The sequence below is a fragment of the Phocoena phocoena genome, chromosome 5, assembly GCF_963924675.1.
Source record: "Phocoena phocoena chromosome 5, mPhoPho1.1, whole genome shotgun sequence".
NCBI lineage: Eukaryota > Metazoa > Chordata > Mammalia > Artiodactyla > Phocoenidae > Phocoena > Phocoena phocoena.
The window spans coordinates 22,576,141-22,591,984 of record NC_089223.1 but is presented as its reverse complement, the minus strand read 5'-3'; the positions used below and the strand labels follow the sequence as shown (position 1 = coordinate 22,591,984).

At 36.1% G+C, this 15,844-nt stretch overlaps 1 protein-coding gene across 7 annotated transcripts in view; it reads left to right on the top strand.

Moving 5' to 3' along the window:
- The window catches only part of INPP4B (inositol polyphosphate-4-phosphatase type II B), a 353,066-nt gene that overhangs the window by 193,304 nt on the left and 143,918 nt on the right, over positions 1-15,844 (top strand). For 5 of the 7 annotated variants that reach the window (XM_065877996.1, XM_065877994.1, XM_065877998.1 and 2 more), the window contains one exon: positions 8,329-8,437. In XM_065877996.1, coding sequence (XP_065734068.1) covers positions 8,329-8,437 — 109 coding nt within the window. Of the gene's footprint in view, positions 1-8,298; positions 8,438-15,844 lie in introns of all 7 variants that reach the window. The other 2 variants (XM_065877993.1, XM_065877997.1) reach the window with 1 other exon arrangement.

Genomic DNA, 15,844 nt, shown 5'->3' with positions numbered 1-15,844 from the left:
ATACTATGTTTAAGTTAGTTTGTATGTTTTATACATATATATATATATATAATAGCATATAGTGCATAGAAAAGAGAGAAAAGGGAAGGAAGGAAGGAAGGGAGGGAGGGAAAGAGGAGGGAGGGAGGAAAGGGAAAGAAAGAAAGGGAAAAAAAAGAAAAAACCTACTATATTATATCATAAAGCTGTGGCTGTAATCAAGTGCAAGATCGGCCAGGATTCACTGTTTAATATGGATGAGTCAGCTAACCTCTCTGCCCCTTAGTCTTCTAATCTCTACATGGAAGGAAGGAGGAGACAAGAGGAGCTATTGAGATCTTCCTGATTTCTGTGTCTCAAGAGTTCAGGTGTATCACCTCATCAGTGAAGTGCAGTTACCTTTTAGATATGTTTAATCATCATGCCAACTTGCTTGGACTATTTTGAAACAGATTTCCTTTAGAATTCCCTATTGTCTTGAGATTCGTGTCCAAGTCATTTTGCGGGTCATTTTAAAGTCAGGGATTATGCTTAAATTTTTCCTTGAAATGAGATCAGCATGTCTACATTTTTTTTTTCATCAGCACTCTTTTTATAGTTGTAGGAATTTTAAAGAGATCTTCTGAGAAAAAATAGACTTACTATCTCATTTCTATTATTAAATGGCTTTTAAAAGGCTATGAGGCAGCCCTACTCTTAGATTTAAAACCAACCTTGTATCTTTAGTTTGACAAGACTCAACGATTTGAACTCCACTTTCCTCATATGCTGTATATGATGTAATTTTCACAAAGCCAAGGAATTTTTGAAGCATAAAATATCAAAGAAAGAAGAGAGGCATATTATATTTTTTTTAAAAAAAAGAGAAAAAGACTTTACACTTATTTTGCTTGACTTTTCTTTAAAATAAAATGTCCACTTAGATTTTTATAATTGAGTACCAAAAATCTGAAAGTTAAGGGCTATTCATGTCACAAAGATACATAATTTAAACAGCAGGATAAAATGAGGAAATTTTAAAATGAGACAAGTATCGCTGATCAGATTGTTCTCTTAGAATTTTAATTTTTTATTGATTTTTTTTTGTATATCTGACTTCTTCTAGAGGAAAGCAGTCAATTACAGTTAATTCTAACTAAATTTTAAGGAGTACGACTGCTGTAGCCAAGAATGAGTATGGTATGGTAAGTGTATACCATTCTTCATTAACTAAACTAAGAGGCCAAAAAATAATTCCCTTGGTGTACATAGATCTATCTACTATTTATGTAGTAATTGCAAGTGAAATTCAAGGATGAAGGGGCCAAAAGAGATAAACCTAGCTGTTCCAGTACTGTGGTATTGGTAACTGATAATTATCAAATAACCGTTGCAAACTTTTAAGACTCCCTGGAGTCTTGTGATTTTTGTGATTTCCATAAAGAATGCTGATACTTGAAAATATTAGTGATCAATGTTAATTGTGACAGAAACTGTCTCAATTAAAATTAGGTATTATACAGCTGTACACGGTATGTTCTTATTTCAGATTATATGATAAACCAAAAATGCCTAATAGCTGAAGAACAAAGCTGTTTTCTTTTGCTTAAAATCATATAAATTCTGAGAACAGAGTTCAGCAGCTACTTTCTAATTGTTTTCTTCAGAACCACTCTTTAGTTATTTATGATTGTGAGGAGGGGATTTCCCCCACCCTCATTTGTGCAACTCTCCAGAGCCACAAACTAGGTGTCCTACAATTCAACTCAATTCTGACATTATTTTCCCAGAGACAGCATCGGATTCCACAGGTTAAAGGCTCAGCCCCACAAGACTGCCCTCTACTTCAGATGCCAATTGAAATTCCAGGTAGTTACCCATACTTCTGACCAACTGGCTATAAATCAGGGGTTCCCACAACCCCTTCCTTGGATTTGATTAATTCGCTAGAGAGACTCACAAAACTCAGAAAAAACATTTTACTTGCTAGGTTACTGTTTATTATAAAAGGAGAGAACTCAGGAAGAGTCAGGTGCAACAGATGCATAGGGCAAGGTATGGAGAAAGGGCGTGGAGCTTTCATGCTCTCTGAGTCCCCCCAGCACCTCCACGTGTTCACCAACCTGGAAGCTTTCCAAACCCTGTCCTCTTGGGTTTTTATGGAGGCTTCATTACACAGGCAATATTGATAAAATAATTGGCCATTGGGATTGAACTCATCTTCAGCCCCTCTTCCGTAGGGGAGTCAAGGGAGAAAGGACTGAAAGTTTCAACCCTCTAATCTCATGGTTGGTTTCACTGGCCACCAGCCCCCATCCTTAGGTACAGTCCAAAAGTCACCTCATTAACCTAACAGAAGACACCTTTGTGGCTCTCAACACTTAGGAAATTCCCAGGGTTTGGGGAACTCTGTGCCAGAAAAGGGGACGAAGACCAAATATTTATTTCATATTATAAATCACAATATCACAGTAATCAATGTTTAAAAGTTAATACCTCAGAGCAACTCTTTGAAACTCAAATGTGCAAACACTATTTAAGCCTAATCTCTTTGAACCTCTGTAAAATGTGGACATAAAGATCCCAGCTTTTTGAGAAATGGTTCTAATCAAGATGGGTAAAATCAAAAGGCAACAGAGAAAAGTGAGAGAGGCAAAAGAGAGACCTTATTTACTCTTTCAGTACCCAGACAGAAACTCTAGTGTCCCTGCAGAGAAGACCTCTTGATACTAATGGGCTATTATGGTTGGCTTGGGAGGATATTATGGCTTGGGAAATGGGAGACATGGCTTCTGGAATATAGATAAGATGCTGCACTTCTAGCTCTGCTGAACCACAGTAGTGCTATTTTCTACTTGCTTATTTGAAATGCGTTCTATGAAGTCCAAGAGTGAAGAATATTTGGGGCATGCTTCTATACTTACTTCTTGGTACCTGCACCTTGGCTCCCTTTCTATTCTTATTTTTTTCAAATCATGATTGTTGTGCTACTAATTATTGTGTAAGTTTTCCATAGAATTTCATATTTCCAACCTGCTTTCATTAACTTACTTTTGTTATCTTGTTTAAAATGATAATTAACGGTAAAGATAATTATTAAAATGATAATTTACTGAAAAGATAGGGAAAGAAAGGACCTGGTCTATGTAAACTTTGGAAAGGACTAGATATTGTAATGCTAAATTTAAAAACACTACAAACACTGTACCTTCGTTAGTAATTCTTTTTTCTTACAGAGGTAGGGTTAACAATTCTGAAGCTGTTTTATTTTTCACTGGGATTGACCATATATTTAAATATGTGGATAGGGAAAGTCAAGTTTCTCAATGTCAGGGAGAGAAGGTAGAAATAAGGAAGGAAGGCTAGAAGGAATCTTGTGAGGCTGAATTGAAGTCAGAGGCATTGACTCATGGTTTTTGTTGTTGATAGTACAGTATAGATAGAGCAGTAGTTAGATGGATAAATATAGATGTGTGTGCACAAGTTAGTACACATACATATATTTTCTAGCTCTAGCTACAGAAAGGGATTGAAAGCAGTAGCAATGAGTGTAATTGCTCATAGTAATCGATTTCTGAACACCATTCTCCAATAAAAAGAACTAGGGTTCCTTGGAAAGCTGGTTGATTCCAAGGCTGCGGCAGGGAAAATATGAGTCTGGAGTATCTTGTGGCTCTAGAAAGTAAGGAAGTGTCCAAATACCAAAAAGCAAAATAAAATAAAATAAGACAAAACAAAAAACAGAAGGGGCAAAAAAAGTGATACAGGAGCCGTTCCGAAGGGGCTCCCAGTGGACAAAGCTGGAACAATTTATACCTAAAGCTAGGGTTGGATTATGAATCAAAGAACAAAATACTCATATTGATGGTAATAAATAACTGAATAAACACATGAAGGAAGAAGAAGGGTCATCTGTTCCTTCCAGAAGAAGTCCGATGAATAAATTTGGCAAGAATGAGGGAAATGGAAAATTACCATTTGAACAGTAAAAATTGCCACAGGCAAGGTTCATCAGTGGATGCTAAAATTAATGGGTACCAGTTTAAACAGAAACAGGAGACTTGCATAATCTTAAAGTGTGTCCCTTCAAATACCTAGTAGCTCTACAGTGAAGAATCAACTCTAGGCAGTGACCGATATCACCTTGACCAATGAATCGCAGTTAACATCAAGTAATACGGATTAACTTAACATACTTGCTGATACCATGCACTGACCATTTTAGATACCTCATATAAGTGCAGTCATGCAGTATTTGTCTTTCTGTACCTGGCTTATTTCTCTTAGCATAATATCCTCAAGGTTTATATATACTGTCACATATTGCAGAATTTCCTTCCTTTTTAAGGCTGAATAGTATTCCATTGTATTCCATTGTATTGTATTCCAATAAAGGAAATACAGCACATTTCCTTTATTCATTTACCTGTTGATGGACATTTAGGCTGTTTCCATGTCTTGGCTATTATAATTAGTGCTGCAATGAACACAGGAGTGCTAATATCTCTTCAAGATCTTGATTTCAATTCTTTTGTGTAAATACCCAGAAGTGGGGCTGCTGGATCATATAATAGTTGTATTTTTAATTTTTTGAGGAACCTCCATACTGTTTTCCATAACAGCTGCATCATTTTGCATCCCACAAGCAACAGTGTGCAAGGGTTCCAATTTCTCCACGTCATGGCCAACACTTGTCTTTTTTTTTTTTTTTTTGATAAGAGCTATTTTATAAATGTGAGGCGATATGTCACTGTGGTTTTGATTTGTGTTTTCCTGATGATTAATGACATTTACCATTTTTTCATTTACCTGTTCGCCATTTTTATGTCTTCTTGGCAAAATGTCTATTCAAGTCATTAGCCCATTTTATAAGCAGGTTATTAATTTTTTTTACTATTGAGTTGTGGGAGTTCCTTACGTATTTTGGAAATTAATCTCATCAGATATATGATTCGAAAATATTTTCTCCTAATTCTGTGTATTTCCATTTCACTCTACTGATTGTTTCCTTGGCCATGCAGAAGCTTTTTAGTTTGATGTTGTCCCACTTGTTTATTTCTGTTTTCATTGCTTGTGCTTTTTGTGTCATTTCTATGAAATCATTGTTAAGACCAATTTCATGAAACCTTTTCCCTATGTTTTTTCCCTAGGACTTTTACAGCTTTACATCTTATGTTTAAATCTTCAATCCTTTTTGAGTTGATTCTTTTGTGCTTGCTATAAGGGTCTAATTTCATTCTTTTGCATGTGATAATCGTAAGCTCTCTGTTATTCTACAGAATGTGATTCATGAATGGATATATATTCATTCCCATACCGTGGAGAATATATATACATATATTCCAGATTCTAATATATGTGTTTCTGGATAGTGTATCTAAAAGTTTTATTCTTCAGCTAAGAATAGTAACTCCATGTATGATCTGAGGACAAACATGACAAAATGAATTTTCCCTCAAAATATTAGTTTATCTATTTGTTGACATTTATTGAGCACTTAAAACATGCATGATGCTGAGACATTTGAATGTTCTTCTATTTATATTTGAAAGATATGAGGAGGGGTATAAGTCTCAAAGCCTGTGTTTTGGGCAGAGTGATTGAATGGCCACCCACATAGAAAAAGCAATCCACTGCATTGTGAATGCAGAGAGGCTAGGACTGAAGAGGCAGTAGGAATCTTGACAAGACATGAGGAAGATCAAAATTAAGGTAAAGATGTTTAACATGTATAAGAGAGAATAAAATTTTGGTAGCAGAGTTGTTAGAACTGATCAGATATAATGTTGAGGGAAACAGAGAAATTGGAAATGATCGTCAGGTCTTGAGGACTTTACTGGAAGACTTAAAGGAACAAAGTGTCTACATGGGTCACAGGGAACCAGAGAAGAAGAGCAGGAAAAGTCAGAACAATAGAATATTATCCAGCCATAAAAAAGAATGAAATAATGCCATTTGCAGCAATATAGACAGACCTAGAGATTATCATACTAAGTGAACTAAGCCAGAGAAAGACAAATGGTTTTGCAAATTTTGCATAATCAAGTCATTTTAATCTCCATCAATTAAGACTGCTTTCTCCACTCAGATTTCCACTTCCCTCATCCTTCCCCTCTTGCTGGGTGGTGTTGGAGAGGCTACAAGTTTTTTTGGATCCAGTGAAAGTCCATAGACAACTTTTTTTGAAAATTGAGTTAGGAATGCATTTAATTTGGGCTTGGTGGAACATGTGGATACAGTTTATAGTCACTTTGGTATATTGTTGGTATTGCTGGTCACCCAGGTTTTAGCAGAAATGCAATGTATTTGATTACAACATCATGTTGATTTTTTTTTTTTTGCATTTAGTTTAGATTAACACAGGAACTGATCTTATTCAGAAGACTAAGCCTCAGAATCACTTTCCTTTTCAGACTGAAAAGTTTATTTTTATGGAGAAATAAGCAAAAGTTAAAATATCAGCTTTCTTTGCTTAATTGGTAGGATTACTTCCTATAGGGAAAATAATCATAGACAGTACTTACTGAATGCTAACCTCTTTTTACTACTTTCCACTCCATTTTCTAGCTGAGGAGCTGAGACATAGAAAGGGTTAGTAGTTTTCCCAATGCTGCACAACTTATACATGGCAGAGCTGGGATCCGGAGCCAGGGACTCAGGGTCCAGTCAATAACTTAAATCACTGGTTCTCCATCCCTGGGTTAGAAGTTAGAAGGCCCTGGGTATAATGTCTTTGGGACTTCAGACAAAGCGGGTAACTTCTCAAGATCCTCAGGTTTCTCGTCAGATAAATGCAGGTAGACAAGTCTTTAGTTGGCCTCTTTTGGGGGATCTCATGACTGTTCAAAAAAGCTGTGACCCCTTTCCATGAAGCAGAACAGATGCACCAATACAATTCACCATCCATCCCTGGACATCTTAAAACCCTCCTCTTAGCCCTAGGCTAAAATCCCCTGGACTACGAAATCTGAAAATTTCACACTAGTCTAATGTGTTGCTATTTTAGGAAAAGATGACTTCTCGTTGATTAGTGACTTTTTAAAAGGACAAGAGCTCACCACTCCAACAATCCATTAAGTGATTGTTCAGTATCTTTACTAACCATTTGGTTTGGGTTGTATTTCTGTTTTTTTTTGTGACCTTGAGTTCTCTGAGTGCAGCTGAAGTCTTTTCAATTTAAGACATATTTTATTTAAAAAAAGAAAGAAGGGCTTCCCTGGTGGCGCAGTGGTTGAGGGTCCGCCTGCCGATGCGGGGGACGTGGGTTCGTGCCCCGGTCCGGGAGGATCCCACGTGCCGCGGGGCGGCTGGGCCCGTGAGCCATGGCCGCTGAGCCTGTGCGTCCGGAGCCTGCGCGTCCGGAGCCTGTGCTCCGCAGCGGTGAGGCCCGCGTACCGCAAAAAAAAAAACAAAAAAAAAACTATTTCAGGTGCATTTGGATTGAACCACTGTGAAGAAGTTATGGTGTTTACTTGAAGCTAATAAAATAATTTATGTTTTCCCTGTAAATGAGATCAGAAAAACAGCCAAGGTGTCAATACCAAAATCAATTTGAAAAGGATCTACTATGAAATTAGGTTTCTCAAGTAAAATGTAGTTTAACAAGAGGGCATTCACTTTTTCTTCCTTCTTATGGGGGTACTTTTCATTAGAATGTAAAAATGATGGCATGTCTTGAAGTGGTAAATTTAATATGTATCAAACTTGATGGCTTTGAAGATCAAAGGATTGAGTTTCAATTTAAATGTATGGATTTTTTATTTAAAAAAAAACAAAGTATCTCACTGGAAAATAGATCAAGAGACATTTTGTGTATTCTTTCTATGTCACCTAAGGAAATTGCAAAATTCAATTGCATGCATTCAAAATTGTGTAAGATTTAGTATATACAAGCGGGAAACTACTATGTATAGATTTATTACTGTTCTGACCTTGAGTCAAAATGCATTAACATTTTGGTTCTTTTCTCGGCAACTTTTGGTTGAAAGATTGTTCATTATTGTTGAATTTCGATATGTTTGCAAATTAAATGATGCAAAACTCAATAAAGTAAAATACACAAAAGACCAATTAACATGTTATCTCAGTAAGTATATAGAATGAGAGAACATACTGTTCTACACAGTACCATATAATTAATAATTAGTCACAAATCAAGGAAATGTTATAACTTCTTTAGGTGCACAGGTGGCTTTTAGAAAGATGGATTGGCTCCTCTTTGCCCCCTTGAGATGTGAGTTCATTTTTGTTCCTGCAAAATCAAACAGAATAATTTCTCAAACTTCCCACAGTGTGTAGGTTTCAATGCACACAGCATGTTGGAGATAAATGTTTGCAAAGTGTTCATCTCCTTGTCCATTCCTGTTCCAGATGCTCTCTACGATGTCATCACTGTGGGAGCCCCAGCTGCGCATTTTCAGGGATTTAAGAATGGTGGTCTTCGGAAACTACTCCATAGATTTGAAACGGAAAGAAGAAAGTAAGTGATGACAGGATGCATTAATGATATTTACCTTCTGTTTGGGGAAGTTCGTATACCAGGTTAGGATAAAGAAGCTTGGTCCATCACAATGAATAGTTCTTGACCTCTCCAGCCTATTCAGGAAGAAAGCATTAAAAATAAGTTAGAATTGTGTAACTGATATACTGTTATATAAACGTATAAACGAGCAATACATATATATATATATATATATATATGTCTTTCTTGTTTTAAAGAAATTGTCTATGTACTGATACAATATTATTAACTCAGCTACCTCCTTATTAATATTTCTCTAGTTTTTCGTTTTTAGTTTTGGCTTTGGTTTCTTGGTGGGCAGGGTATATAGTTCTATGAGGTTGTATCACCGGTGTAGATTAGAGTAAGCATCACCATAATCATCATAAATAACTGTCCCGTTACCACATAGAAACTCCCTCAGGTTATCTTTTCATTGTCACATTCTTCCCCCAGACCCTTTGGCTGCAGAAAGTGGTTCGTTTGCCTTATTATTTCAACAGGGTGTGGACATCAGGGTTCCAGCTAGGGGCCCTGAGGGGAGAGGCACCTTCTATGTAATTCACGGAGGTTGGAAATCAGTTCAGTGACAGACCACATGGGGAAAGGGATGCCATCCCTTTACTGAAATGAGAATAAGAGCGGAATACAGGCTCAACCTTGGCTACACATTAGAATCACCTTTAGAGCTTTAAAATATTTTATCTATGCCAGGATATCACCCCAGACATATAAAGTCAGTTCTGGGAATGGAGCCCAGGCATTGGTAAGTTTTAAAAGCTTCCCAGGTGAGACTGATGTGTGGCCAGGGTTGAGAACCACTGATACAGATGTAAGTGAATAATGCTGGGAGAAGACAGGTGAAGGGTGTGGAGACTAGAAACAGGAATAGTGACACAGATGAGTTAAACTTGAAAAATGTATAGAACATCAATTAGTATCTATCAGGAGGAAAGAAAATCTACATTAAGGAAGATTTGTTCCAATACAGAAGAAAAGCATTACATCTTGTTTATTGGAAATTTTTCTTTAAAGAATCCCCAACTCATTAAATTGTTACAAAATGGAACCAAAGATGGGGATAAAGCTGTAAGAGTTTTGATTTGGGAAAACTTGGGCCTGAGTAATCGTGTATGAATAAAACCGAGCATATTATAGAGCTTTTCATGCTTTAGACATGAGACTTTTCTAGGAGAACCAAAACCCTAATTACTCATATATTATTTGGGGGTTTTTTTGTTTTTTAAAATTTTTAAAGCTTTTTTTGTTGTAGTAAAATATATGTAACATATAAATTTACCATTTTAATCATTTAAAAATTTTTTATTGGAGTATAGTTGATTTACAATGTTGTATTAGTTTCAGGTGTACAGCAAAGTGATTCAGTTTTACACACATATATATAAATACATATACTTTTTCCCATGTATTCACTTGTTCATCAAACACTTATGTGTTTCTGGGTTTGGTGATTTACCTAGGCACTATTTGAAAGCTTGTGGACTCCTCCCTCAAAATACGAATCAATTCTTTACTTCCAGTATTTCGTAAAAGAAAGGGAATATCTACCACAACAACACATACTTTGCCGGCTTTGATCATTTGTGATTTCAGCAGGAACCTCAGATTAAGCCAGAACTTTCACTGAGTAGGATTATGACCTGAAAGCACAGCCCTTTCACTGAGATAGAGAGGCACCTCGTGAAAACCAAGAGCCTTTGTAAAGAAGAAGGAAAGCCAATGAGGGGCAGTGTTCACTCCTGGAGAATATTAATTCCTTATGATCTACCTGTTCATTAGGGACAAACTCAGAGCTGACTCCCTGCAAGAGATCCTAATGTCAAATGCCTGCCTTGAGTATCTACCATGGTTTTCCCTCCATACCTCCCACCCACTCTATCTGGTCCCATAATCAAGATTGACTACCCCAAAATTTCAAATGGAAAATAGAAAAAAATCGTTTGGAAAAATCATAAGGAAAACAAACTAAAATTTACCAATAGAAGTGTTATAGGTGGTCCTTGAGCTTACAACACTTGAGTCATACTAGAATTTGGGAGAATTTTCCGAAGGAAAGTAAAACAATACAAAGAGCTAAACAAACCAGCCCTACTTTTTATGAGATCAAGGGTTATACAGTCACAATGGTTATACAATTTCTAAGGAAAATTTTCCTTATTATTGTAAGGAGAGATATGAATAGAAGTTTCCCAATTCTCTATTATAAATAGGAAGTTTCTTGAGTAAAAGGAGAAATACCACATCAGGGAAGGAAGTTCTCTGTAGCCTATAGTGTAGCAAGAATCCAATAAACCAGAAATGGGAGAACTGGATGCAAAATCATACCACTACCTCTGAAATGTATTCATCAGACAGTATCATTAACCACTGCTTAATTGGGGGGGCTGGGTTTAAAACATAAATTAACATTTTTCATTAGTGGTATAAAGCTGAGATATCTAAGCAAAACGGTCAGAGTTTTCCAACTCTTCTTTTTATGTACTTTCTCCAGTAACATATGAGCAGACTAGGCAGCAGTTACAAGTATATTTGTTTTCAAACCCTTCACTTTCATGCTTAAGACAAAGATTTTCATTTCTTTTATGAAAGGGAATGAGTGATTTAAATGTATTCTTTGAAAGCAATAAGACTGCATCCATGATTTGATTTTTGAGAGCCAATTTTTTTCCCCTACTTGGAGGTCTTTCCATGTCTCTATCTTGATCTCTGGGTTTTTCTCAGAAATTTATCTTGTCACTCACTGGTAGAGCAGTTTAGAATCTGAGATCATAACTCTGTATAAATCCATGTCTCATGTCATATATCTTTTAAACAGAAATATTTTTTATCTTTTAGTGATATATATATTTTAGTATATTGCTTTCTATTGACAGTTTTCAAATTTTGTAAATATGTTTATTGGCAAATGTAGAAAAATCAAAAGTAGGAGGTTAAAATCACCCATAATCTCCTTCCTCAACAAGACAGTTGCTGGGATCATACTGGTGCAGTCTCTTCCAGTTTGTTTTTCCACATGTAATCTACATCTTATGTTTTTTTCTATTATAAATTTAAAAATTCAAAATGGCTTAAAATGACTAATTCTTCAAAGTATATAAATTGAGTGCTCTCCATTTAAAAATCCTTATGTGTTTTTGGTTTTTGGAAGTCATGCCCAATACAACAAAGCTACTATATTTAATAATATCAGTCTTACAAGTTATAGCTAAAATTCATCTCCTGTTCACTTCCACATGCTGTTTTCCTTTTTGGAAAAAACACTTTATAGCACCAAAAAATAAAGAAATTTTAAAAGTATAATAAAATCATACAGACACTGTAGAAATAAGAAGTGTGAATGAAAGCCCTGTTCATTCCTTTGCTTTTCTTTTGAACTGTGTCCAGTAGTTGACAACATATCATTTCCAAGGAGACAGCGATTTAATTTTTGTGTTGATTATAACTTGATTCATTGGAGGTATATTTTCTTCTTCCGGTGAGTCAGTTTCTCCTTGGTCACTCTTAGATTTCAGCTCGGTTCATGTTTGAGCAAATACAACACTAGGTCTGCCAAAACTGTGTACCAGGTTTTTCTCATCAATGTGCACTTTTCTCTGTGCAGCCCCCTGTGCACAACAGATTTTCAAGAATAGGTGGGTTTTAGCTCTTACAACATCTATAGCGCGGAGTCAGGAGAGAATCAAATACTTCAATTAAATAGCCCTGCTGAGTCTTGGACGTACTTTACAAACTAAATGATGACACTTGCAAAGCAATAAACTAAATTAATATAAGGGAATGAAAGGATTCTCGCTAAGTTGCATATGATCCTAAATGAATTTGTAACGCAGAACTTCTACTTCATTCTCTTTTTAACGATACAAAAAAACAATATTTGCTTCTAGCACACAAATTCAAAGAATAAAGAAGCACATAAAGTGAAAAGTCTACCTTTTCCATTCTCCTTCCCCAGAGTAAACCAGTCTGAACAGCTTAGTGCATTTCCCTATGCAGTTTTTTCTAGCTATCCAACTCTTTGAGTTTTCAGTGATCAGGACTCTTTGTCAGCACAAACTCAGGTCATGGGAATGGTCATGTTCTTGACTTTCCTATAATTCAGTTTACTTTTTCTGGCCTCCATTCTGGGGCAAGGCAGAAACTCTCATCTCAGATAATTCATAGATTCTATACCTTGTATGGATTTGAATCCTGGTTTGGGCACTTACTGGCATTGTGACGTTAGTCAAATTACCTCACCCCTCTGTACCGTAGTTTCCTCACTCGTGACACAGAAATAATATTGCTTTACCTCATAGATTGTTCTGAAGATTTTACGACTTCATATACACCAAACATTTATAATGGTACCTGGCACATAATGAGGGCTTAATAGATATTAGCTATTATTTATATAAAATATGTAAACAAGTATTTTTTTACTCAAAAAAATGTTCTGACAACCTTTAGTTTCAATACATTTAGATCTCATTTTTTTTCTAAAAGCTAAGTAGGGCTTTATTGATTGAATGTAGCAGAATTATCTAACCAATACAATATTGATGGGCATTTAGTTAATTCCTATTATTTGTTATAACTGTGTGTTTGCAAGGTAAACCCTTATTCTTCTGTTTTTGCAAATTTGTGTTTCTTTTTGATAAAATTCTTAAAAGTGGAATTTCTTAGTTGAAGTGGTTACACTTTAGAGATGCTGTCACATTGCCTTCCAAAAAAGTTGTATTAATATGCATAATATGCCTAATTGCCCACTTATTCTGTTTAAAATTTTTTTATTGAAATATAGCTGATTTACAGTGTTTCAGGTATATAGCAAAGTGATTCAGTTATACATAGATATGCATATATATGTATATATAGACATATATATTCTTTCTCAGATTCTTTTCCATTATAGGTTATTACAAGATATTGAATATAGTTCCCTGTGCTATACAGGAAGTCCTTGTGCCCGCATATTCTTAAGTACTAGGCTTCGTACACCATCTCTGTGATAAGCCCAGGCACGGTTCTTGAGATTCAGACACGTAGTTACCACCATTTAGTAGACAGCTCCACGTTGATGGTATCATCCAAACACCTCAAAGTCGACACATTCAGTCATCTCTCATCCCCTTATCCTCAAACTTCTCTTGGGGATTGTTTTTCATAATTAAGACACCACATCCATCTAGATGTTCAACTTTGAAGCTTGAAAATCCTTGACTACTTTTCTTCCCTTGCTTCCACTTCCCAGAAAAAAAAAAAATCAGTTCCGTCACTTCTACCTTCTTATATCTCAGGAAGTCATTCATTTCAATAATCAATTGTGGTTTAGAATAATCCTAACCTATAGAATCACCATTTTTTAAATGTCCTACTGCCAAATCTCTTAATCACTCTTCATCCTCCAGGCTGGCTCTCATCTCATCCGTTTTCCTCATCTTGGTTGGAATAATATCTCTTAAGAGGCAAATACAATCTTGTGATTTCATCATGTTAAACAGTTCATAGCTGCCTCTTGCCTGGAGAATAAAAGCACAAGGTGCATAAGATATTCATGTGTCATCTGACCCTGACTTTTTCTCCAGCTTCATCTTTCTCCACTCACACCATCATCTTCTCCTCTCATTCCACCCTCCACGGTGAACCAGACCGAAGTTCTGCAGTTTCAGGTCTGCCTTGAAGTTTTTTTTTTTTCCTGAAGTCTTCTCCAACTCCTTGGCAAGGCCACATCTGCTTTTAGCCTCCCATGTACAAACATACCTAATTGCCTCTCTTCGCCTCTAGACTGTGTACTCTGGGGGCAAGGACTGTGTCTGTAACTAACTGTATCAGGAACTAACTTGATAAGTGTTCCTTGAATGACTAAGTATATGAAGAAGTAAATAAAAGAAGTGAAAGCATTGTCTGTCAGAGGAGTCAGAGGATGAACAAAATGGTCTGCCTAAGGAGATCACTGTGTTGTGATTAGGCGACAGAAACATAGGGGCATTTGTGGAAAATGTCTTGTAGGCTTTCACACAGCCATTTGTCAGCTATTAGAATGTTTGTGTTTGCTTGCGCCTCACTAGGAAGTAAAAATATACTTTTACGTGTTCTGAAAGAGGAAAGCTGATGATTTTTATAAAAACACCCAACCTAAAATCCGGTTCAATATTAGTAATGCAGTGGTGACTTTAACGTTTAAAAGTTGGCAGTATTCTTCCAATCACCTACCCAAAAGCTTGTGAAGCAAAGTATAATCTGAAGCAAGAAGCACTGTGTCAAGTGTAACAGTTCAAACTTCTTAAAAATTGAATCTTTCGGGCTTCCCTGGTGGCGCAGTGGTTGAGAGTCCGCCTGCCGATGCAGGGCACATGGGTTCGTGCCCCGGTCCGGGAAGATCCCACATGCTGCGGAGCGGCTGGGCCCGTGAGCCATGGCCGCTGAGCCTGTGCGTCCGGAGCCTGTGCTCCGCAATGGGAGAGGCCACAACAGTGAGAGGCCCGCGTAACGCAAAAAAAAAAAAAAAAAAAAAATTCCTTTAAAGAAAATGACTTTAATTGTAAATGAAAACAAGTTTGCTAAATGATCCTAGAAATTAGAGTGATAATAAATTCGGTAAAGAGAACATTGTCTGAAAATGATAAAACACATAATCTTAACTGTGTGATGTCAGAAAACTTTTACCCTGACTTTTACCCTTTAGTTTCCTTATCCACACTGTGGATGTGGCTGATTTCTGTTGAAATCATTAGATTGTTAGAAAGAATGGTTACAATCTTGAGATTTTTGAGGAAAGACATATTAAGTGTATCATCACTCTCAGGAAGATAATTTGGATAATTTGACTTTACAATTAAATGTTTTAATTTCACACAATTATTAAGATGTGACTTCTGGTTTTAGCTCAGAAGAAAAAGTTAATCAATAGGAATATTAGGAGTTAAAAATGTGGAATCTATAGCGAACTATAGAAACATTGTTTTCTGCTTTAAAAACTAAATATGAAAAGAATATATGGTTTGAGGACTTATTTTCTGTAAATCAGGAGTTGCATTTCTTCTTCACTGTAAACTAAAAAGGTATTTGGAATCATGACATAGTTATGTCATCTTAACTAGTATGCTTTTAATCCAGGGAAGACCTTGTGTACTCAGATCAAATGCTGAGTAATTTTCAGCATGTTCTTTAAAGCTCTCTATTAGCTTAGATATTTAATATCCATCATTCTAGAGGCAGCAAACAGCAGAAAGGACAGTCATCTACAAATATACTGCCAGAAAATTTTAAAAGTGCTGTATTTTCCAGAGCTTTAGAAACTAACTCTAGAGTATCTCATTCTTTGCAAGATTATAGTGAAAGTACTAACTTAAAAAAATGTGCACATGGGATTTATGTCATGGGAAA